This window comes from Pseudoliparis swirei, chromosome 20, assembly GCF_029220125.1.
Source record: "Pseudoliparis swirei isolate HS2019 ecotype Mariana Trench chromosome 20, NWPU_hadal_v1, whole genome shotgun sequence".
NCBI classification, from domain to species: domain Eukaryota; kingdom Metazoa; phylum Chordata; class Actinopteri; order Perciformes; family Liparidae; genus Pseudoliparis; species Pseudoliparis swirei.
The window spans coordinates 4189679-4213050 of record NC_079407.1 but is presented as its reverse complement, the minus strand read 5'-3'; the positions used below and the strand labels follow the sequence as shown (position 1 = coordinate 4213050).

At 44.1% G+C, this 23372-nt stretch overlaps 1 protein-coding gene across 1 annotated transcript; it reads right to left on the bottom strand.

Annotated features, from left to right (window-relative positions):
- Window positions 1-328: 328 nt before the first annotated feature.
- LOC130210610 (myelin protein zero-like protein 2) lies at window positions 329-21550 on the bottom strand. The gene is made up of 5 exons (XM_056441061.1): window positions 21257-21550; window positions 5472-5641; window positions 4954-5164; window positions 3175-3352; window positions 329-1676 (listed from the first exon to the last, which is right to left on the bottom strand). The coding sequence occupies exons 1-5, from the start codon at window positions 21309-21311 to the stop codon at window positions 1520-1522; spliced, it is 771 nt and encodes a 256-aa protein (XP_056297036.1). The 5' UTR covers window positions 21312-21550; the 3' UTR covers window positions 329-1519.
- Between the last annotated feature and the right edge of the window lie 1822 nt (window positions 21551-23372).

Below are 23372 nucleotides of genomic sequence, written 5' to 3'. Positions count from 1 at the left end.
GTAACACGAGTAACGCATTCACGGCCACGAACGCTCTCGACCAATCAGAGGAGACGGCGGTCACAGAGGCAGGCGAGTTGGACGTGCTACTAATTAAAACGATGATTCACTGCAAGCGATGTGTACAGGTAAACAAGTGGAGAGACGGACACATCGCGAGCACACGACTGGATGGAGTGCATTAAAGATAAATGGTGCATAATAAATGACAGATAACAAGATTATTCTGTTTCATAATTGATGAGCTCTCTCAGATCTTCCCCCGAGTTACGTGTTATTATTTATGAGCCGGCGAGCGTCATGAAATGTCACGTGACCCATTGTGGTAAACATTTAAAGGCATTTTTATTAGAAAATCTTTTATATATATATATATATACTGTATATAAATATATATGTATATATATATATATATATAAAGCTCTACAACAAACACATACAGTGACATTTTAAACAATGTGATAAAATACTTCTGGTATTATCCTATGAGAAGAAAAATAGAAAAAAAATCAAATCTAGCCACACATTTCTCGGCATTACATCACAAGTACAGAATTCTGTCATAAAAAATTAAAAAAATTGGGAGAGAGAAGTGTGATAATCGTGTGTTAGTCGACGCGATGCCTTCACAGACAAAAGGCTCTCAAGGACATTACGCAATCAAAGGGTTTTCAGATCTCACCGTGAGCCGCCAGGTGCGTACGCGCGCTCGCTGATCGAGTATTTGGCCTTCGGACTTAATGGCGGCGACATCACAGTCGTGCTCTTTTATCCGAGTAATCCGATGTGACATAAGCCCCCTAAGTCTACAGCCGGGGAGGGCAGGGGGGGGGGGGGGGGGGGGATCAAACTGCATCTATCCAGGGCTCCGAGAATTGGCAGGTATGGTCGTGCATAAGGGCAAGACCTCTATGATCTAGAGGGACTTTGAATTGGCGAAGTACGCGAGCGAGAATCCTCCAGTTTCACATATTGTTGTCTAAAAAAAACCCCAAAGAAAGATTTTTTCCAAGTGTTAGAGCACCTTCGTATTGTGTGGTCTTCGTGTGGCTCAGCGTGGCAGAACGCAGCTTCAGGATGATTTTGTGGCCGACTTCAGACGACAGATGCGTGAACTGGCCCTCTTTTTTCCCTCCTTTTTTAGCAACACCAGCTTCAGGATCATTTCCAGGTCTTTTCCCCCGAAGCCTCGCGGGTCAAATCCAGCATTTCTTCCTTCACCTGGATTCTCTCAAAAGTAAAAAATGACTCTTCTTTCGATGGCCTGATCTTCATCTTCTCCACTCTTCTTTGATATCGCTCTTTCAACTTCCCCCCCCCCCCCCGTTTCTCCTCCCATTCATTTAACGAAGTGCTTGTTTTTTTGGACACGGAGGAGACGCAGCGGCGCCCCTCTTCACCCCGGTCTCCGTAGTCCACACGGGTACCACCTGGGTCGTCCCTCCCAGCGGGGGGGGGGGGGGGGGGATGGCTTCACACCAGTCCATCCGTCTCCCTGTCTGCTGTCACCCGTACATCCTCAGTCGGAGTCGTCGGCCGCTTCCTCGTCCGAGCTCGGGCCCTCCTCCTCCGAGGAGCTCTCGCTCTTGGTGCTGGCGTCTGAGATCATGCCGGCCGAGCTGTCAATCTCTAAGGACGTCTCTGACAAGTACAGGTGGATGGCCCTCGCTGGGTGGCTGGGACACACACACACACACACAGAGGGGAGAGGGAGCCATGCAACAGGGGGAGAAACATAAGAAAGCATGCACACACACACACACACGCAGAGCGTGATATGAATCCGTGCGTGACACGGTCATGAATTATGTATGTGGGTGGATAAGTCACACAGAATGAGGACAAAGACGGGTGGACAAACACTCAAGCGAGCAGCAGGAACAAAGTGTGAGCGTCACGCCGGGTCTATCAAATCCGTTTACACCCATCTGCATCCGATTGGGTTCAACATGTCTCCTCTTCCTCGGACAACTTTTTCAGCGATTCGGTTCGGAGTCGCAATAAAATCGGATCAAGACCGAGATGACGGTCGCCAACTTTTTCCCGGAGGAGCTCAAAAGGTGAATAAAGAGAGAGTCGCGGCAGTAACCAGTCGCGGCGCCTCTTACAGAGAGATCTGAAAACCCAAGATTGAAACCAAGAAGTGCCCGGAAAATTTTCAAAAGATGTGTTTTGACAAAAACAGCTCGTTGTTCAAAACAGACAATCGGCCACCAGAGAGAGAAACAATGTGCCACTTCGAATTTATATCTCATTTTATTTGTGCCAGTAATTCTTTTATTTTTTTATACAAAAAATAGTGGATGAAATGTCTGTTTCCAACAAGTGCTGCCCGCCAGCGTTTGAATTTCTGATAGCACCTCAACATCAGGGTAATAACACCACATATTTTCAGAGAAATACAGAAAAAAAATATATATATATAACGTGATTAGTGAAATGTAAACGCACGTCCTCCTGCTTGTTCAGGAGAAGCACAAGTGGAACAGAGAGCTGAAATACAACCGGTGCATCGAAGGGGTTGATGGATACCGATCACAGATACATATGCACGGGCTTTCATAATGTATCATTAAAACAACATCGCAATAGAAGCTGCTCAGTCATTGTTCAACAGGTTCTATTGTTCGTTAAAACAATGTGTAGAACGTGTACTGGATTGTGGTGGGTTTGAAATGGGGAAGTGGGGAAGTACACAGCAGGAATACAGCATTGTTCGACCTCTACATCATCAAAACATTCACTCTAAAGCAGGAAATGTGTTTTTTCTTGAGCCCATTTAGCTGAACCGGCGAAGATGAACCGATAATAATACAGTCGTTTCTCTCCGGGAGTTGAAGGCACACGGTGATATCGTAACAAAGCTACACGACAGTCTGACTTAAGTTCTGTATCTAAAGCTTCCTATCCAAAAAAAAAAAGGCACTTTCTTAATTCATATCTATAAAAAAAGACAGCTGCCCATCATCTACGGTCCAGGTTTTGGGATCCAAAGACTGGCGGTTGGAGTCGGGAAGGAGGAAGTGAAGCGTCCAGTAGGAAAGAAAGAGCCCCAGACCCCAAGAAGAAGGAGCGCCACATACCCGATTCCCCACGAAGAGCGGAAGAGGAAGCGTGTGATTCTTCGGGTTCCTCTCTCTCCGTCCCCCTTCTGTCTCTCCTCTTGCGTCTTACCACACTGTGGGGTCTTTCCTCTCTTTTTTCTTACGGGGGGCCTCCTCGCTCCCTTCTTGCTGCCTCTGTCTCCTCTTCTTGCAGCGCCTGCAGGACACGATAATGACGAGGAGGAAGACCATGGTGGCGATGCCGCCCCCGATGGCCAGCACCAGGAGGAGGATTTCGGAGAAAGAGGCTGTGGGTTGAGGAGGAGAGAAAAAAAACACAAGGAATGAGAAACAGCCGATGCTCCTCGGAGGCGTTGGGTATTTGTACCTATGAGTCGAGACGTCTCATTGGCTCTAACAGACTACATCACCCCAGCCTGGCTTCCCTCCATTGGCTCTCTGTTCGATTTGGAACTGATTGGAAGGTTTTGCTCATCACTTTTAAAACACATCTGTTTACATGTTCCCTTAGTTTGTCTTTACATTAATGTTAGCTGACGCTTTTATCCAAAGCGCCTTATAGTCATCTTACATTCATACATCGTGGACACAGCGACAGGGAGCACTGGATGGATTGGGCCTATTGGATGATTGGGTCTACTAGATGCTTATTGGTTGGATTGGGCCTATTGGACGACTGGGCCTATTGGATGGATTGGCTCTACTTGATGATTGAGCCGATTGGATGGATTGGGTCCACTAGTTGATTGGGCCTATTGGACGAGGGCCTATTGGATGGACTGGGCCTATTGGACGAGGGCCTATTGGATGGACTGGGCCTATTGGACGAGGGCCTATTGGATGGACTGGGCCTATTGGACGAGGGCCTATTGGATGGACTGGGCATATTGGACGAGGGCCTATTGGATGGATTGGGTATACTAGATGATTGAGCCGATTGGATGGATTGGGCCTATTGGATGGATTGGGTATACTATAACTGGATCCTGTACACTCCACTTGTTTTTATGTTGATCTTCTGTTTTAATGGTGTTTTTATCTTTCATACTTTTATCCTGTATCCTGTTTGATTTTATTGTAAGGTGACCTTGGGTGACTTGAAAGGCGCCTCCAAATAGAATGTATTATTATTATTATTATTACTAGTTGATTGAGCCAATTGGACGAGGGCCTATTGGACGGATTGGGCCTATTGGATGGATTAGGCCTATTGGATGGATTAGGCCTATTAGACGGATTGGGCCTCTTGGATGGATTAGGCCTATTGGATGGATTGGGTCTACTAGATGATTGAGCCTATTGGATGGATTGGGTCTACTTGATGATTGAGCCTATTGGATGGATTGCAATCAAAATGCTTCACAGATTCATGTCCATCCCATTCGTTTCAGCTTCCCTTTGTGCTGAGCTTTAATTAGAAAATATCATCAACACTAACACGCTAATCTAATACGGTGAAACACGGTAAACATCATGAGCGCTCAAACGTCCGCACAGCATTGGTATTGTTGGCATTGCGAAATTACAATTTAACTCGAAAGCATCACCGTACCATAATCAAATGTTAGGCTGTGTCGCAAATTCATTTTAATACTTTTTTTTAAATGAATTTTATTTGATTATTCAATTTGCGAGGGAACATTTGCAGATTTTTTTCAATTATAATGCGTCATATTGAAAAAGAAAAATATCGATTGGAAGAATAATTTGATTCATTTGAGTGCATTCCAACAGTTTCCCTGAAATTAAATATTATTTTCCTTTGCTCTAATATTCTGTGCTTTTTTTTGCTTTCAGCATGGGTTCAAATGATGTGGCGTGTTTTCAGACACAGATAAGAATAAAAAGACATATTCATGGAATACATACAAATACATATGTGTCTGACCTGTGGTGACCACACGGAGCCGAATCTCTCCCACCGAGCCGTGGACGTCGGGGGGGTTCTTGACCTGGCAGATGTACGTGCCGTTGTAGGTGAACTTGACCTCCTGAATTATGATGGAGGCGTCGCGGCCCATGATGTCGCCGGCCCAACTGATGCGCTTCCTGAAAATGCCCTCCAGTGGAGGATACGGCCGCTGCTGGTAGTGGAACACCTGAGAGGAGGAATCGATCAGGTAGATGCTCGATCGGATGGATTGTCACAGATTGGAAATACACGAAATACCAAACTGAGTCTGGAGAAGGAAGGTATTTTAAACTCACAGACAAAAGGAAGAGCAGAAAATCTGCATCTTCTCTCCACACACACACACATAGGCTGTCTTGGATGCTCTGTCGGGAGTCGGATGACTCATCGAGTCCTCTCTCAGTTGATTGAGTGGGCGGATGCTCCCTGACACGATGAGGGAGGTTTGAGATTTGTTCTCGCTTTCTTGCAAACACACACACACACAGACTCACCGTCTCCTCTCGGCCTGGTTTGAGGGGTCTGAAGCTCCAGGAGATGACGATGTTGTTGGGGTTGATGGCCGAGGAGCTCTGGAACGTGCACTTCAGACGAACATCTGTCCCGTTGACGGCCTCCATGTCCCCAGATGTGTATATACGCATCCCGCTGACCTGCAGCACGCCTGCGAGAACACACGAACGCGTGAGTGTTTGCCCCAGAAGCGGAACGGAGGGCGCGCGCGGCAAAATCAATACGTAGATAAATGGTTTGTGAAAGAGCCGCGAAACACAGCAGACACGATATGAATTCAACCTCATCGGGGAATTTACTGCCGAGCGAGTGTGTACCCAGTGACCCAGCCTCCGCCGACGCACTGCTGCTGCTGCAAGGAAAGAGCACCACCACCTCTAAGTGGTCACTATAACTATATTAGATACATATCGAGTATATAGAAGAAAAAACACAGATTGGTCCAAAAGATGAAAGTACGAGATTAGATGTGCTTTCAAACATCTGATTAATTACGTCCCGAGAATCTGATTTCAGATCAGCGCAAACTAATTTGTGACAGTTGGTGAATAAAAGCCACTTTAGCTGCACTACTGCAGCTGAGACGGGGCTGAAATTGAAGATTATATGGATGTGGACTGTACCAATCTTTACAGTGGGCTACGTTGTAGACCGATTAGACGGGAAATGAATGGATTGGATGAGCAGGGAGGGATATTGCTAACAATTTGGCTCTTCAATATAACGATGGATGAAGCTCCACAGAATGGAGTTAGCCCTTACACACACACACACACACACACACACACACACATGCACTCTCTCAGACAGAGACAGCCTTAATGCTGAGTTTCTGTCTGGCGACAGGTCAACGTCACATCGCCAATGAGCGGATCGAGTCTCCCAGTGGTGGACTGGTGGGTCATCAAATGAAATAAAAAAGGTGGATGTGTGTGGTGGGTGCAGACGGTGTTTTAGTATGTCGGGCAGCCTATATGGCACTCCATCACAATTTCTCCAGTTAAGGGAACCCGTTAGTGCATTACATCTTGTTTTATCCAGGTGAAGGGTGCACTAAAGGGACTTTATCTTTGTTCATCCTGTAGGGGCATCCAAGAATGCATTTCGTTGTGTTTTCTCCACTTGAAGGGCACCCTAAAGGGCACTGCATCATGTTTTATCTACCATAAGCGCATCCAAGAGTGCACGCCATCACCCCACTTGAAGTGCAATGTGTTTTATCTTGGGGCATCCAACTTTATCATGCTTTTCTCCTCTGGAAGGGCATCCAAGAAAGCACTGTATCCTGTTTCATCAACTGGGAGGGTCACCAAGACTTCCTCGTGTTTTCTCCACTAGAAGGGCACTTCATCCTGATAATCAACTATAGGGGCACCCAAGAGGGCACTTTATCATGTTTTCTCCACTAGAAGGGCACTTCATCCTGATAATCAACTATAGGGGCACCCAAGAGGGCACTTTATCATGTTTTCTCCACTCGAATGGAATCCAAGAGGTCACTTTATCATGTTTTCTCCACTCGAATGGAACCCAAGAGGTCACTTTATCATGTTTTCTCCACTAGAAGGGCACTCCATACTTCATCATGTTTTCTCCACTAGAATGGAACATGAGAGAGCACTTCATCATGTTTTCTCCACTCAAATGGAACATGAGAGAGCACTTCATCATGTTTTCTCCACTAGAATGGAACATGAGAGAGCACTTCATCATGTTTTCTCCACTCAAATGGAACATGAGAGAGCACTTCATCATGTTTTCTCCACTAGAATGGAACATGAGAGAGCACTTCATCATGTTTTCTCCACTCAAATGGAACATGAGAGAGCACTTCATCATGTTTTCTCCACTCAAATGGAACATGAGAGAGCACTTCATCATGTTTTCTCCACTCAAATGGAACATGAGAGAGCACTTCATCATGTTTTCTCCACTAGAATGGAACATAAGAGAGCACTGCACCCAAGAGGGCACTTCATCATGTTTTCTCCACTCGAATGAAACCCAAGAGAGCACTTCATCATGTTTTCTCCACTCGAATGGAACATGAGAGAGCACTTCATCATGTTTTCTCCACTAGAATGGAACATGAGAGAGCACTTCATCATGTTTTCTCCACTGGAATGGAACATGAGAGAGCACTTCATCATGTTTTCTCCACTAGAATGGAACATAAGAGAGCACTGCACCCAAGAGGGCACTTCATCATGTTTTCTCCACTCGAATGGAATCCAAGAGGGCACTTTATCATGTGTTCTCATCTGGAGTGGAACCCTAGAGGGAAGTGTATCATGTTTTCTCCACTAGAAGTGCACTTCATCCTGTTTTATCTAACATTGGGGCATCCAAGAGGGCAGTTCATCATGTTTTCTCCACTTGAATAGAACCCAAGAGTGCAGTTCATCATGTTTTCTCCACTCGAATAGAATCCTGGATACAGATTACTTCATGAGGCGTTCTCTTCTGTAATGGAACCCTAGAGGGAACTATATCATGTGTTCTCTTCTTTAAGGGCACCCAAGAGGGAACTTCATTAGGCGTTCTCTTCTGGAATGAAACCTAGAGGGAACTTCATCATGTGTTCTCTTCTTTAAGGGCACCTCAGAGGGCACTTCATCCGGTTTAATCTACCATAGGGCCGTCAACTTCAGGGCCATCAGGGAACTTTCTAATGTTGTATCCACTAAAAGGGCAGCCTGGCGGGCACTTCATCATAAATAAGATGAGACTATTAGATTTTGTCGACACAATCGGCTAACATCAGGGTCTGATGTAAATGGATGAGGTGTAACCTCTAGCGGTCAATTTTTTTTTTTAAAGATTGCTCAATACAGCCATTTCACAATTCTTAATATAATACAGTTTACAGTTTATTACACAATATATAAATTGAAGAGATTCATCGGGTATTTTTACCCTATTTCTACTGGCAATATAAGGCTCAAATAATAGAAATAAGAAAAGTCCAAGGAGGGAAAAATGTAACTTTATTGTTACCCCTGCACTATATTCACGCGGGAGGAGCTAGCTAGGGAAATGCGAGCGGGGGGGCTTGGCTCCTCAGGCGGCGTCCTCTGTTCCTTATCAGGCTGGAGAGAGTTTCCTGTGGGCTTGGATGAGAGAGTTGGGACCACCAGACGGCCCCCACGCAGCTTTAAAAATAGCCAGGCTTCTCTCTCATCGCTGGGCTTTGACAGCGGCCTCTAACAGCCTAATGTGTTTTAAATGAGCCCGGTGAAGCCAGGGAGGAGTGAGCAATACAGGCAGAGCACGCGCAGCAAGAGCTGTCCATCTTTGCAAATCGTCTGGTCCTTCTTCTTTTTTTCAAATGCAAAATTTTATTTTTACTGAATGAAAACACACACGTCTTTGCAATGGGATTGCAGTTTACGCTTGCTTTGGATTTCATCAATAAATATCCCCTTTTATGACACTCAATACTGATTTGATGGATGGACTCCGCGGGGAGCAGACCTCCAGCCTTTATCTCGTTCTTCCTCTACCTGAGTGTACGTGAAACCCCAGAGTTAGAAGATTAAACTGCCTGTGTTTAGTACATTCATTAGGCAGATAACATTGGTGTTGGCTGCGTCAGTCCAGAGAGTAATAACTCACTGTGTGTATGTGTGTGTTTGTGTGTGTGTATGGATGAGTGTTGTATATTCAACCGCACGTTTCAGAAAGATGACGGCCGCTTCTGCTTCACAATGACAGCAGCGTGGGATGGGGAGATGGCGATGTCTGTCGACTGAAAGATCTCAACAAATTGTTTTATACATTTGCCAGAATATATTTGTTTTCCGCAGACATTCACGATCGGCAGAAACTCAACCCTACTGATTAAGGTAACATTTGATTCAGGCATCAAAGTTCCCCTCAAAAACAATGGAAACCACTTTGGAGATGAATACAGTTTAATTACCTTCGCATTGAAAATGCGGATGGTTATGTTTTGATCGCCGTGTATTTATTTGTATGCGTGTGTGTTATTCGCATAACTCAAAAAGTATTAAACCGAATCGCATGAAATTTCGTGGGATGATTGGTTATTATCCGGGGACCATTTGATTAGATTTTGGGATCGATCGGGTCAAAGGTCAATGTCAAGGTCATGACAAGGTCAACATCTTCTTTTTACCATAGCGCGGTCAATTTTTATCCAATTGGCATGCAACTAATGCCAAAATGTTCATAATTCAATGCCCAATCTTGTGATTTGCGAAGGTATGTGCTCTACCGAGTGCCCGTTCTAGTTTATTTTGTTTTTAACATTTTAATCCATCCAACACTTTGGTTTATGACCAATTGCCTGCCACATGAATCCCACCAGCCACTGTTGACTTGTGTGTAGAGCTAATTAGCAAATGTGTGCATGCTAACATAGATAGATAGATAGATATATACTTTATTAATCCCCAAGGGGAAATTTGTCGTCACAGTAGCAGCACCAATAAACTAAACACACGAGAATAAAATATAAAATATAAAAAACAGGGATGAAAGATATAGATGTATACAAGTAAAATATAAAATACAAAATGAAGTATATATGTATATCAAATGAAACATATATGTACATATATATACACACACAAACAAATATAATATAACACGCTTAATCAACACAGAGAACATAGTAAATAGCCTATGAGGGCTATACCTGCAAAATATCAACATGATGACATTATTGTTGTGATCATGTTAGCATGGTGACTTTAGCATTTAGCCCAAAGCGTCGCTGTAGAACAACCTCAGCGCTGGTAGCACAGTATCTCAGTCTGGTTTACAGGAGAATAATATAGGAGTGTTTGGTGGAAATCTCTGTTATAACAAGCATTAGTCACCAAATCAGGATACACAGTCAAACCCCTCTATTTTTGAATCCTTATTTCAGTGTAGGATTTGTGCAATGCCTCTGCTCCTCCAGCTAATCTTAAACCGATATGGAAATAATCCACCGTATTGCTTCATTTATCAGGAAAGAAAGCCGGGCCGCAACACCTCGTTTCCTAATCTCTTCATTAAACCGATCTATTCATTAAAATAAGCATTGCTAATCTCCTTTCAGCAGCAAAAGAAAAGAAAAAACTCTTTCCTTTGACGCAAGCGTAGCTGATTTAAGCATTAAGGTTAATCGGGCCTTTTTGAAGGCACAATGGATTTTAGCAGAATGACAGAGCGGTTGGGGCTATGTACAGCGCCTCAATTACATTAAATAACGTTTCCCCGCGGCTAAAAGTACACGATCTCCATTTAATCGGTCATTAGCGGGCACTAATTGGGGCGAAGTGCAGAATTTGACTCATTTAGAAAACGAGACGAGCGAGATAAACACGGCGAAATGAGAGAGTGAGCTGAAGTGATGAAAGAGCAAGAGCGGCGTGATTGAGCCGATGAGGAAATGAGTGCCGTATTGACGCAGCAAGAAGATAACAAAATGATGGAAAATGTACGTTTCCTACATAATTGCAGTCTGTGGGACGAAGATAAGGTCATAGTGTTTGTTTGCTTGTTGGTCTGTCCATTTCGGTACTGCGGCACGTCTGTGAGACTTGTTTATGTCTGAGCTGCTTGACCGGCTCTATAGTGCTGACCACACCCAGAGTCCAGACACGGGGAGAGAGCTTTCACGGCTTATTAGGATGGAGCTATGCACCCTGAGGAGAGCAGGGCAGGGCCAGAGTGCAGACAGAAATTTAATTTCATGCGGATGCCTGTCGAGTTGACACAAAGGTGCTGCTGAGTCAGAACCAGAAGAAAGCTCGGGTCATTCAGGGCGTACGAAATAAAAAAAACCTGTTCTCATTCAGACTGTCGCTCTACTCCTCATTAAAGTTATTAAATGCTTTGGAAAGATTTAAAGGAGATCAATTCCACTCGTCACCAGTCATTCAAAAGACAAAATGAATGCCTTTGTGTGAAGTGGGCAGACAATCTGCCACCTGATGGCTTGAATTTCAAACTATTAAAGCCAATATTAAAGACGTTCACACGTGGAGGGACCCGATTTCGCCTCCGGTCAACTTCTTATCTCACAATAACATCTGGGGAAAGCGTGTATGTTTGTGTGTGCAATGTTGTCAATGTATACTCCAGCTGTTTCTATTCAGGAACAGTATAGCATCTGGAGAAACTGGAATGGACGAGAAGGATCTTCTATCGTGAAGCTTGTGTGTAACGTGTGTGTGTGAGTGTGTGTGTGTCGGGTTTGGCATCTCTCAGGGGACTCGGCGGTCAACACACACACGCACATCCTTTATTAGATGTAACCGTGTTGGCATTAGTCCATAATGTCTATCAATAAGTCCAATATATCACTGTGGTGGCCATTTGTCGCCCGAAATCAAACAGAAATATAAGTCAAACCGCCACTGATGCGCCGTGGGTTTTGGTGACGCATGCAAAAGAAAGTACTGTCCATTTCTGCCTGTTAGTATTCTGATAATTTATTTCTTAAACCAACAAAAAAGAACAAACAAAATGTTGACACTTCCTTTCTGTGCTGTGGTAAAAAACCATTGGCCACCCTGGTGCATGCTGGTCCTGTGCCTACCCACCTCTACATATAACCACAGGTGTCCAGTGTTACCCAATCAGTGAACCTAAAACTAAATATTTTAAACTAAACTACAACTATCATAAGAAACAACTAACATATCAAAATATAACCTAAACTAGAACGGGCACTCGGTAGAGCGCATACCTTCGCATATCACAAGATTGGGCATTGAATTATGAACATTTTGGCATTAGTTGCATGCCAATTGGATAAAAATTTACCGTGCTATGGTAAAAAAGAAGATGTTGACCTTTCCATGACCTTGACCTTTGACCCGATCGATCCCAAAATCTAATCAAAAGGTCCCCGGATAATAAACAATCATCCCACCAAATTTCATGCGATTCGGTTTTAACACGCATACAAATAAATAAATAAATAAATACACGGCGATCAAAACATAACCTTCCGCATTTTCAATGCGAAGGTAATAAGCAATAAACGATCAATATTACTTAACAATTAAACCTAAATACAAATGTCAAATTAAATAGCTCCAACAATCACAATAAAGCGACCGTGCTGAAACTTTAATGCACTGGATTCTTCCCGTCAACCTGCCGGTACATTCTGGTCCACCGGCTCGTCTCAAGAGGGCGAATACTTTTCACCCACTGTAAAATAATCAAACCAAACCCACTCAAGTGTGATTAGGTTTGTTTGGCTTGGCATCGTCCCAAAATTGTATAAAAGCCTTTCGAAGAGGCACGAGAAAAGAAAAAAAACTCAAGTAGTGTATAATATTTCACTCAATGCCAAAGAGCGTATAGGCGGCGTTAACGCTGCATAACTTCCTCCGTGCCTCGCCGTGTCTTAATCTCACGCTGCCAGATGGAGGAGGCTACATGCCATGCGCTACGTCAGTGAGGGCAGAGGGAGAAACCATTTCTAATCTGCTGTAGCTTCGGGGGTGAAATGGTGGGGCGCTGTTGTGCTAAACCAAACCATAAACCCCTCAGCCTTAGTTACCTTCGCATTGAAAATGCCGGAAGGTTATGTTTTGATCGCCGTGTATTTATTTATTTATTTATTTATTTGTATGCGTGTTATTCGCAAAACTCAAAAAGTATTGAACCGAATCGCATGAAATTTGGTGGGATGATTGTTTATTATCCGGGGACCAGTTGATTAGATTTTGGGATCGATCGGGTCAAAGGTCAAAGGTCAAAGGTCATGAACAGGTCCAAATCTTTCGCAGAACTCAAAAAGTATTGAACCGAATCGCATGAAATTTGGTGGGATGATTGTTTATTATCCGTGGACCAGTTGATTAGATTTTGGGATCGATCGGGTCAAAGGTCAAAGGTCATGAACAGGTCAAAATCTTTCGCAGAACTCAAAAAGTATTGAACCGAATCGCATGAAATTTGGTGGGATGATTGTTTATTATCCGGGGACCAGTTGATTAGATTTTGGGATCGATCGGGTCAAAGGTCAAAGGTCATGAACAGGTCAAAATCTTCGCAGAACTCAAAAAGTATTGAACCGAATCGCATGAAATTTGGTGGGATGATTGTTTATTATCCGGGGACCAGTTGACTAGATTTTGGGATCGATCGGGTCAAAGGTCAAGGTCAAAGGTCATGAACAGGTCAAAATGTTCTTGAATCGCATGAAATTTGGTGGGATGATTGGTTATTATCCGGGACCATTTGATTAGATTTTGGGATCAATCGGGTCAAAGGTCAAGGTCAAGGTCATGGAAAGGTCAAACTCTTTTTTTACCATAGCACGATACATTTTTGTCCAATTGGCATGCAACTAATGCCAAAATGTTCATAATTCAATGCCCAATCTTGTGATATGCGAAGGTATGCGCTCTACCGAGTGCCCATTCTAGTTCACTACTGTGCTTGTGATACAGATTGTGAATCATCATGTGCAATTATGTGGCGCTTTTTGATTTCGCACAAAGGCGAAATACTTTATTTGCTAGTTAGCTAGCTACCTAGCCAGCTAACTAGCGGTTGGAAACGCCAGCAGCTTATTACCTTCGCATTGAAAATGCGGAAGGTTATGTTTTGATCGCCGTGTATTTATTTATTTATTTATTTATTTGTATGCGTGTTATTCGCAAAACTCAAAAAGTATTGAACCGAATCGCATGCAATTTGGTGGGATGATTGGTTATTATCCGGGGACCATTTGATTAGATTTTGGGATCGATCGGGTCAAAGGTCAAAGTCAAGGTCATGGAAAGGTCAACATCTTTTTTTTACCATAGCACGATACATTTTTGTCCAATTGGCATGCAACGAATGCCAAAATGTTCATAATTCAATGCCCAATCTTGTGATATGCGAAGGTATGCGCTCTACCGAGTGCCCATTCTAGTTTTTGTATGTATATTTCCAGCTGCCAGCATGTTCCAAGTAAAAAGTCACATCTTCCCCAGCTGATGATCCATGTAGAAGAGATGGCAATACATACATTTGGGGATGTATGATCAGGGAAATAATGCTCACATTTATTGTTTTATTCCTCTCTTTTTTTCTCAAACGGTACGTATCTTAGAAGAGTAAAGGCATCCAGATGAGGACTAACCAAATCTCTATCTCGGGTAATGAGTTGGAGGAGTCGGGCTTTGACTTGTCCATGTCCAACAGAAGCCAGAGATGCTAACTCTAATAGCATCCAGGGCTAACTTCCACATGGCGGGGAGATGTGACCCAAACAACAGCCCCACGAATTAGGCAATGAAATGCTCCTAGAAGTGCCCCACAGATATAACTATTCCCAACCTTAACTTTCTTAACGCCGTTGGGTTTTCTCAGGCCAGTCGGGGACGAGGGTGCTTCCCACCGCATAGAGGCACGCTCGATATATTGAACTCTTGACACAACTGCTCGGCAAACACCCTCTGGCATTCTGAACATGTTTGTCTTTGAATGTCTTAAAAACCCATCCGCAGAATGAACATAACACGCTTCCCTTAATCGCACGAAACAAATCCTCGTCAGTGATTTCGCGTCGTCTTGAAGCTCGAGGGGCCTCCTTGATGCGGTCGCTCATAAATATGCAGATTCATAACCGGCAGAGGGAAAGCAGAGCTGCACTGACAGATGGTTTGATTGGACCTTGGAGATCCAATCGGCGTTCGAGAGGTGTTTCCTTCACAGTATACGACTGACCTGGTCGTTCCTTTGCGCCGAGAGGATGTTGAGTCTTCTTGGACTTCAAGAGAGTGGAAGGAAACACAGCGGGAGGAATCAAGCAGCTGGCATGGCCGCTCTGAATCCGGGAATTGGTTTCATTACGTTACGTCCTCGCCGATATGTGTTCGGGCCTTTCCTCTCCTCATTACGGCTCAGAAACAAAGGGACCACCGGAGGAAACATGATTCTCTGTTTACAGCGGTTTGGGAGGAAACACTTAGGACATGACTAAACCCACAAAGAGCCCAGCGGGTTACAAAGAGCCTCTTCTCTCCTTTGTGAGAGGTTTCACAAGCCCGGGTTAGTTTCTCATTAACAAGGCCCGTCTTTCATGCTGAGGGCTGGGAATAGCAGGTTCAGGTAACAGTGTGTGCTCCCAGAGGAGGGAGGGAGTTGAGGGACAGTGTAAGTGTTGAGGGTTGTAATGGGAGGGAACCCCTGAGATGGACATCTTCATGCTGGTTTCCAGTCCGCTTCGCCGTGGACATGTTGTGTCAAGACAAGCAAAAACTAGAACGGGCACTCGGTAGAGCGCATACCTTCGCATATCATAAGATTGGGCATTGAATTATGAACATGTTGGCATTAGTTGCATGCCAATTGGATAACAATTTACCGTGCTATGGTAAAAAGAAGATTGTGACCTTTTCATGACCTTGACCTTTGACCCGATCGATCCCAAAAACTAATCAAATGGTCCCCGGATAATAACCAATCATCCCACCAAATGTCATGTGATAAAAGAAGATGTTGACCTTTTCATGACCTTGACCTTTGACCCGATCGATCACAAAATCTAATCAAATGGTCCCCGGATAATAACCAATCATCCCACCAAATGTCATGCGATTCGGTTTAATACTTTTCTAGTTATGCGAGTAACACGCATACAAATAAATAAATAAATATATAAATAAATAAATAAATACACAGCGATCAAAACATAACCTTCCGCATTTTCAATGCGAAGCTAACAATGTAAGGCCAAACGTATGCGTTTTGGTACTTTTGTATAGTCTTCATGGTTTTTTGCTCCTTAATTCCACTATAATATGTATAGTGTCTTTTTCTCATTTCAACCTGGTGATGCATTGGTGAACAGAAGCAGTTTTTCATAAAGAAATTATTTCCCTGAGAAGAACTTGACCGGCCTGCACACACACACTTGTGGTATCGCTTTTGTGGAATGACAAGAGCAGCACTCACATATAGATGCAATACTCAGGCAGCCACAGGCTTGTGGTCATGTAATGTATGATCAATATCCGTATTCCCGTGCATACGGAAGCTTACGACTTCCCCCTCTCTTCTCTCAGCCAGTATCTGTAAAAATCGGTGTTTTTCTATTTCATTTGATGATTTTTGCTTTGATTTGTTGACTATATGCTTGCTCACAGTCCTCCAAAACGGTCAGTACCAGAGTCGGACCAGACGCCGGGGGTATGGAACACTAAACTGATTTATGGGAAATCACTCTTCTTTCAGAAAGACAGAAAACAGACATTCCCTCATATGAAAATGTCACAAATTGCAATTTTGAAGAAAAAAAATTTCTTCTATTCTTAGTCCTCTTTTAACCCTATAGATGTATGAACCACACCACACGTATAGGAAACTCTAAGAACGCGTTTGAAAACACTTTAAAGCCCCCCCCCACCACACACACACACACACACACACACTCACCCCCACCTCTTCCTCCTGGCCATTTGTAATTCATCAGGCGGCGGGAAGAGGAAGCGAGTCGAGGGTTGAGTGAGGATAAGAGTTTAATCCATCAAACCTCGTCCACTCCCACCTCGCGGCTGACTCAACAACTTCTCCCCCGGGATTGCAAACTGCTCGGGGGGTCCGGCACGTATACTTTCCGATGCAACACGCCCCCATGACTTCTATCCAACCCTCCAAAGACTTCCCGTATTTACTACGGAGTCCAGGCCGGTCCGTATGTGTAATGTCCCGCGAGTGCTATATGAGTCCGAGTGACCTCCGTGACCTCCCCCTCTGCTCCTGAGGAGAGGAATAAGCACGCCAATAAACAAAATACTGTATACGCAGATCAGAAACCACAGGGGTCAAGCCTCTGCTCTTTCTGCCTTAAAGGGCCACAAATATCACACGAAGAAAAGAGACTACTCTGCCTGTAAAATAATTCTATTATATCATCTTTGGCTCTTCTTTTTTTTAAGTGAGACTATAGAAAAAACACAAATTCAATTCAATTCAGTTTCTTTTGTCTCGCCCAATATCACAAATTTGCCTCAGAGGGCTTTACAGTCTGTACACCTAGACATCCCTGACCTTTGACCTCTCACATCGGATCAGGAAAAACTCCAAAAAAACAGAAACAACCCAGGGAATAAAGGGAAGAAACCTTCAGGAGAGCAACAGAGGAGGATCCCTCTCCAGGATGGAAAGAATAATAGATGTCATGTGACCAGAAGGAATCATAACAGAGTTATAACACATTCAATGAATGTGACAGAGTGTATGAATAGTTGGTAGTCGGCATGGACCACGATCCAGACCTCCATGATCCATCAGGCAGATGGAGGTAGAGAGGAGGAGTGGGCGGGGCATCAGCAGGGCCATGACATCCGACCCAGCCGGATCCAATGGACCCTATGAGCTCTGCTAGAGACTAAAGGTCAAACAATCTTGACCTCTGACTGCATGCATTTGGATATTCTTTTGAAAATGCCACGACAGCTAAATTACTTCCTAATCAGGCCACGCTAGAAAACAATGGGCAGAAAGAAATCTGAAAGTAGCATCCAACTTTTACTAATGTATTTATATATTCCCTCCCGAGTGCCACTGTAATATAATCAAACACATAAACATGCTGCCATCGAAACCAGAAAAGCACTCATGTCGTCACACGGGACGGACATGAATGAGAGGTGGAGGAAATATTCGAGCGTCCTTCCCCTGCCCCACCCCGCCTCTCCTTAATCATTTAAATAGCTGAGTGTCGCATCATAAGTAAGCAAAACGGGACACTTGGCTGCCTCTGCCGCTCATTCGTATGCAGAGGCGGTGTTTTTAAATAACAACGTCTGCATATTAAAGGAACGCATACGAAACATACACCAGGAAAAAGGAGATTAGGACCGAGAAACTTCTCACCCGGAGAAATTCTTTCCCCGTGACTACGCCGCATTTAATCAGTAAATATTATAAAGCTGACGGAGGGAAATGATTGCGAAATTAGACAAATCTAATTCAACGGTCGACGTGAACAGATCCTAAAGAGCTGCTGGTATCCTGTGGAATCCGTTGGCTCGTCCCTCACATCAACCAGGAGAGAGGAAGGTGTTGCTTTAGCTGGAAGATCCACTTGTTTACAGCCAAACTCCAAACACACTTTGAGGAGCGAGTGACGGGCTGACGGAGTGTGTGAGAACGAGGCTGGGCAAACAGAAACCCATGCTCACAAATAGGCGGTGTTTGCATAGATTCAGATGAACACAAGCCATGTGTGTGTGTGTGTGTGTGTGTGTGTGTGTGTGTGTGTGTGTGTGTGGGATTGGTGTGTTTTTGTTGCAAGTCAACGTGACGATGTCAACTCCAAAATCCGACGCATAAAAGAGACGGGGTGGCCTCCGAGGTGTGTCGGCGCGGCGCATCGCTTTAAGAAGAGGCGTGCTTTTGTTCCAGCGACCTCACCTCTCTTATTGTGGCGGGGTAGGAGAAGTCGCTGCTATGTGACAGGAAACGGACGCGAGAGGCCGCTCGTCTGCCGCGGAACCAGACAGAGGCGTGTGTGTGTCTGTGTGTGTGTGTGTGTGTGTGCGTGTGTGTGTGTGTCTGTGTGTGTGTGTGTGTGTGTGTGTGTGTGTGTGTGTGTCTGTGTGTGTGTGTGTGTGTGTGTGTGTGTGTGTGTGTCTGTGTGTGTGTGTGTGTGTGTGTGTGTGTGTGTGTGTGTGTGTGTGTGTGTGTGCGAGGGGGAAGTGTGAAACCAGTAAATCGGAACAGGTTGGCACACGTCACACATTCTGAAGAAGGAAATATTCGAGGAAGACAAAAGGAGAAAAGAAGTCTTTATCATTAAGAGCAGGGGGTCGAGAAGAACGTTGTTGTTGTTGTTGTTGTTGTTTCTTTACCTCCCCCCGTCCCCCCCGTCTGGGTTTAGTGGAGGATTGACAATAATCCGGTCTAATCTTTCTCTCCTCATTGGTTTATCTCATCTCGATGTTCAAGCTTTTAAACCAACGTTTAAAAAAGTAAGCTGCTACTCAAATTGCATCGTCAAAAGCATGAAACACAAAACAGGACCACAGGACGGAATAAGAAACAATAAGTACACACAAAGCACACGCCAGTGGTGGACTGGGGCCTCCACCTCCACCTCCACCTCCACCAGAGCGTTTCACTGACCCTGCTTTGACATCCGGCACACACCTCACAAATATAAAGAGTCTAAAATATGGAAATCATTCCATTCGGGTTCCAGCACAACTCCCGATGGGCGTCTCGACGCAAATTCGGATTAATAGTGTTGTCCTTTAGCAGACGCTTTTATGCAAAGCGACTTACAATAACTGCATCAACCGAGAGTACAAACTCAGAACAACAAGAACCCAGAAAGTAACATCTCTTCAAGAAAGTCGAACGACAAAAGTACCATAAGTAATAAGTAAGAGCCATTTAAGTGCCACTGAAGTGCTAATCTGTGTTTCAATCCAGAATAGTATTTTCTTAAATTACAACTCTGTGAAACACACAAGAGCGATGAAGGTCCAGATCGTATCTCCTTCAAAGCAGTGAGTCTTTGGTCGTGTGGGATGAGTGACGGGCCGGCCTGCTGCTCTCGCGTCACACCTGTGGACCTGAGGGGAGGAACCGGGAGGCCGATGTTCCGCTGCGCCATTTTGCCAACGCAGTGAGGCCGAAGGCATCGTGAGCGATAACAGACGCGACGCCGCTGAGCTTTAATCAGTTCCAACACGCTGGTGTTTGATTACCCCTCCATGTCCACACAGTGTGTATTTATATATATATATATATATATATATACACACTCAGCCTGCGATGGATCTGCATGGCACATGCTCCGTGTAAACACCAGCAGCTCGCTCCTATGGGGAGTCCCTATGGTGCTCTGGCAGCGCTCAATCAATATAATCCATTTAAATGGGAAGCACACAGATTACTTCAAGGTTAAGCGGCGTGCCGAATGGACTCGCCCCTGGTATAGCACTAATTTGTGATATTAAAAACACGGGTCCATTAGCCTGCAGCGTTCAGATGGGAGCAGCAATAACAATCGGATATATCTCGTGTCTTTGTGGTTGTTTGTGTCTGACGGGTTGTTGTGATTCCAACTGACTATCCTGCATCCCCCCCTCCATCCCTCCCCCCTCCTCCCTCTTGCACGGGAAGCAGGAGGACTTCCAGAGGGCCCACTTCTCTGTTACTGTGAGCACAGATGCACTTTTAATTAGGCAGGAAAAGGAGGTGAGGATCCACAACACAATGCGGCCGGAGTTACGAGGTCTACTGTAAAAGCATTATGTCGCCCCCCATGGTTTACAGGAATCCTCCGCGCGCTCGGTGCCACTGTGCCAAAGTTCTCCCAATGACGCACGACGGACGCGCGCGGTGGCTGGGATGTACGGGGTCCCTGCGGAGCGTTCACTGCCGGACGGACAATCAAGCTTTCCCCCGCTTTAACTCAGCCTTCCTGTTACGTCTCAGAGATCCCACTCGGGATGTGGAACATAAACACGGCAACAATGTCAACTTTTGGAAAGCCCAGATTCAAGCAGAGATAGAAGGCTCGTTATGTAATTAGCATCGTTTAAAAAAAAAAATGCATGTATGGATAGGCTGCTGTGTCCCCGGAGGGGGGGGTGGGATATAACTCAAAACAACGTGTTATTGGTTGACTTTAAAACACATCAAATGCACTTGGATAGAACAGAATAAAGTATGCCGAACACAAAGTGATAAACAACACCTCGCATTAACCAACAAAAACAACACTATGTTTCCTCGTTTCACCTCCTTACACTTAAAAAAAAGAAAAAGAGGGGGGGGGGTGTCTCACCTGAAGCTGCGAGTCCAGACAGGACGGTGAGGAAATAGAGCCCTTTTACGCACATTGGATGGACGGCGGGCTGTCCGACGACCACAGAGACCGGGAGGCAGTCAACCCTCTGAGACTCGATAATAACTCGACAGCGGGCTGATGGAACTCTGTGGATTTCCTTTTCGGAGAGGGTTGTTTTTTTTAACCGTGAAGTTGCGTTGAGTCCTCTCTTCCACCTTATCTCTCCAAAGACGCGTCCCAACTCGCCGATGCGCTCACGCGTTTCATTTCTGCGCCCTCCCACCACATTTACGGGCGGAGTAACAAAGTCATCCACTCTCCTCGCTGCCTTCTTATCTCCCTTTCTCTCTCTCTCTCTCTCTCTCACACACGCGCGCGCGCAAAGCACGTTAAACCCCAAAGTGGCACATAGCCTACCTGACGCTCACCCAACCTGTTCTGCTGCTGCGTGGTGTGTGATGGGAAAAGCCATTGCGTAAAACACACGTGCTGTATGGATATGTATGCAAATATAATGCTTACTAAAATATGATCTAGTGGTTTGTGATGTCTGGAGTCTCGTGATTTAATATAACGTCTTGACTAAGTGTGGTCTCACTGTGTGACCTCCTCTCAATGAATTCACTCAAATATGTTGATTTAATTCATTTCAATAAATCAAAAAGTCAAAGAAAATGAGCTTAACAAGAAGAAGAAGAAGAAGAAGAAGAAGAAGAAGAAGAAGAAGAAGAAATACCAGTTTAAAAAAGGTGATAATTATCCAGTTAACCCAATTGATTTCAATAAATCTAAAAGTCAAAGAAAATGAGTTTAACAAGAAGAAGAAGAAGAAGAAATACCAGTTTAAAAAAGGTGATTATTACCCAGTTAACCCAATTAATGTCAATAAATCAAAAAGTCAAAGAAGAAGAAGAAGAAGAAGAAGAAGAAGAAGAAGAAGAAGAAGAAGAAGAAGAAGAAGAAGAAGAAGAAGAAGAAGAAGAAGAAGAAGAAGAAGAAGAAATACCCGTTTTTTTTTTAAAGGTGATAATAACCCAGTGAGCTGCAAGTTACCAGTTTGAACCACTGGGGGGCAGAGCTGCACTTTGATGAGCACCACCTGTGTGCTGCTCATGTGTCAACATGTCAACATTCTGCATGTTGACATGTTTTCTTTGAGTGAAATCTCACAGTAAATATGCGTGACTGAAAAACGAAAAGTGCATTTACTTTATTGTTAATTTCACAAAGGTGCAGCCTATAATTCTACGTAAATTGTCAAGAGTCAACCTGTAAACATTTGTACTAACTTCATTATCCTGTTGATGTTTGTAAGTGTCGGAGCCGTTATGTGTGTTCATGATGATGATGATGATGATGATGATGATGATGATGATGATGATGAAAGAAGAAGAAAAACAATCAGCATTTGGCACCACATATATTATCATAAATGATATATTATATAGACGGAGATATTGCATATTATTCAACACATTTACTGATGTGTACAGATATGTATGAAAGCATAACAACTCATACATATATGCAGTTTATCGTTCACACTAAAGGGAGCCAGAATGAAAACAGATCATAAGTTCATAAACTTCTGATTACAGTTTTTTTCGATTGCTAAACGACAGTGGGCACAACTGGAGTCACATGTGCAAAACTCTAACCACAGTCTGCACTACCAACAGTCACCTGAGCTAAACAGTTCACATCACCTGCAAAACTCATTCCAAGCAACACAACTCTTAACACATGGTTCAAAACACGCTCAGTGCAGCCAAACACTGCACAGCCCTCACTGAGATAACACACACTGAGGTAACACACACTGAGGTAACACACACTGTCACTCAGAACACACACTGAGGTAACACACACTGAGGTAACACACACTGTCACTCAGAACACACACAGAGTAAAAACACGAGCATCAAACACCAATACAGAAAATACTAACTTTTCATCTTTCACAGTTTGAACAATTTCAGTGACTTCAAACAAAGTAATATTTTCTTCAAAGAAAAGAGTGACATTCTTTCACATGATTTATTAAATTTTTTAGAACATAACAATTCTTTAAGGTAAATGAAAATTAGCAGCTTGCTTCAATAGTCTACAGTAA

Coding starts and splice junctions, on each gene's coding strand:
- LOC130210610 (XM_056441061.1), bottom strand. CDS start 21,311: ATGTGCGTAAAAGGGCTCTATTTCCTCACCGTCCTGTCTGGACTCGCA. Junction 5,642..21,256: donor GTCTGGACTCGCAGCTTCAG/GTGAGACACCCC, acceptor GTGTTCTCGCAG/GCGTGCTGCAGGTCAGCGGG. Junction 1,677..3,174: donor AGGAAAGACCCCACAGTGTG/GTAAGACGCAAG, acceptor TGTGTGTCCCAG/CCACCCAGCGAGGGCCATCC.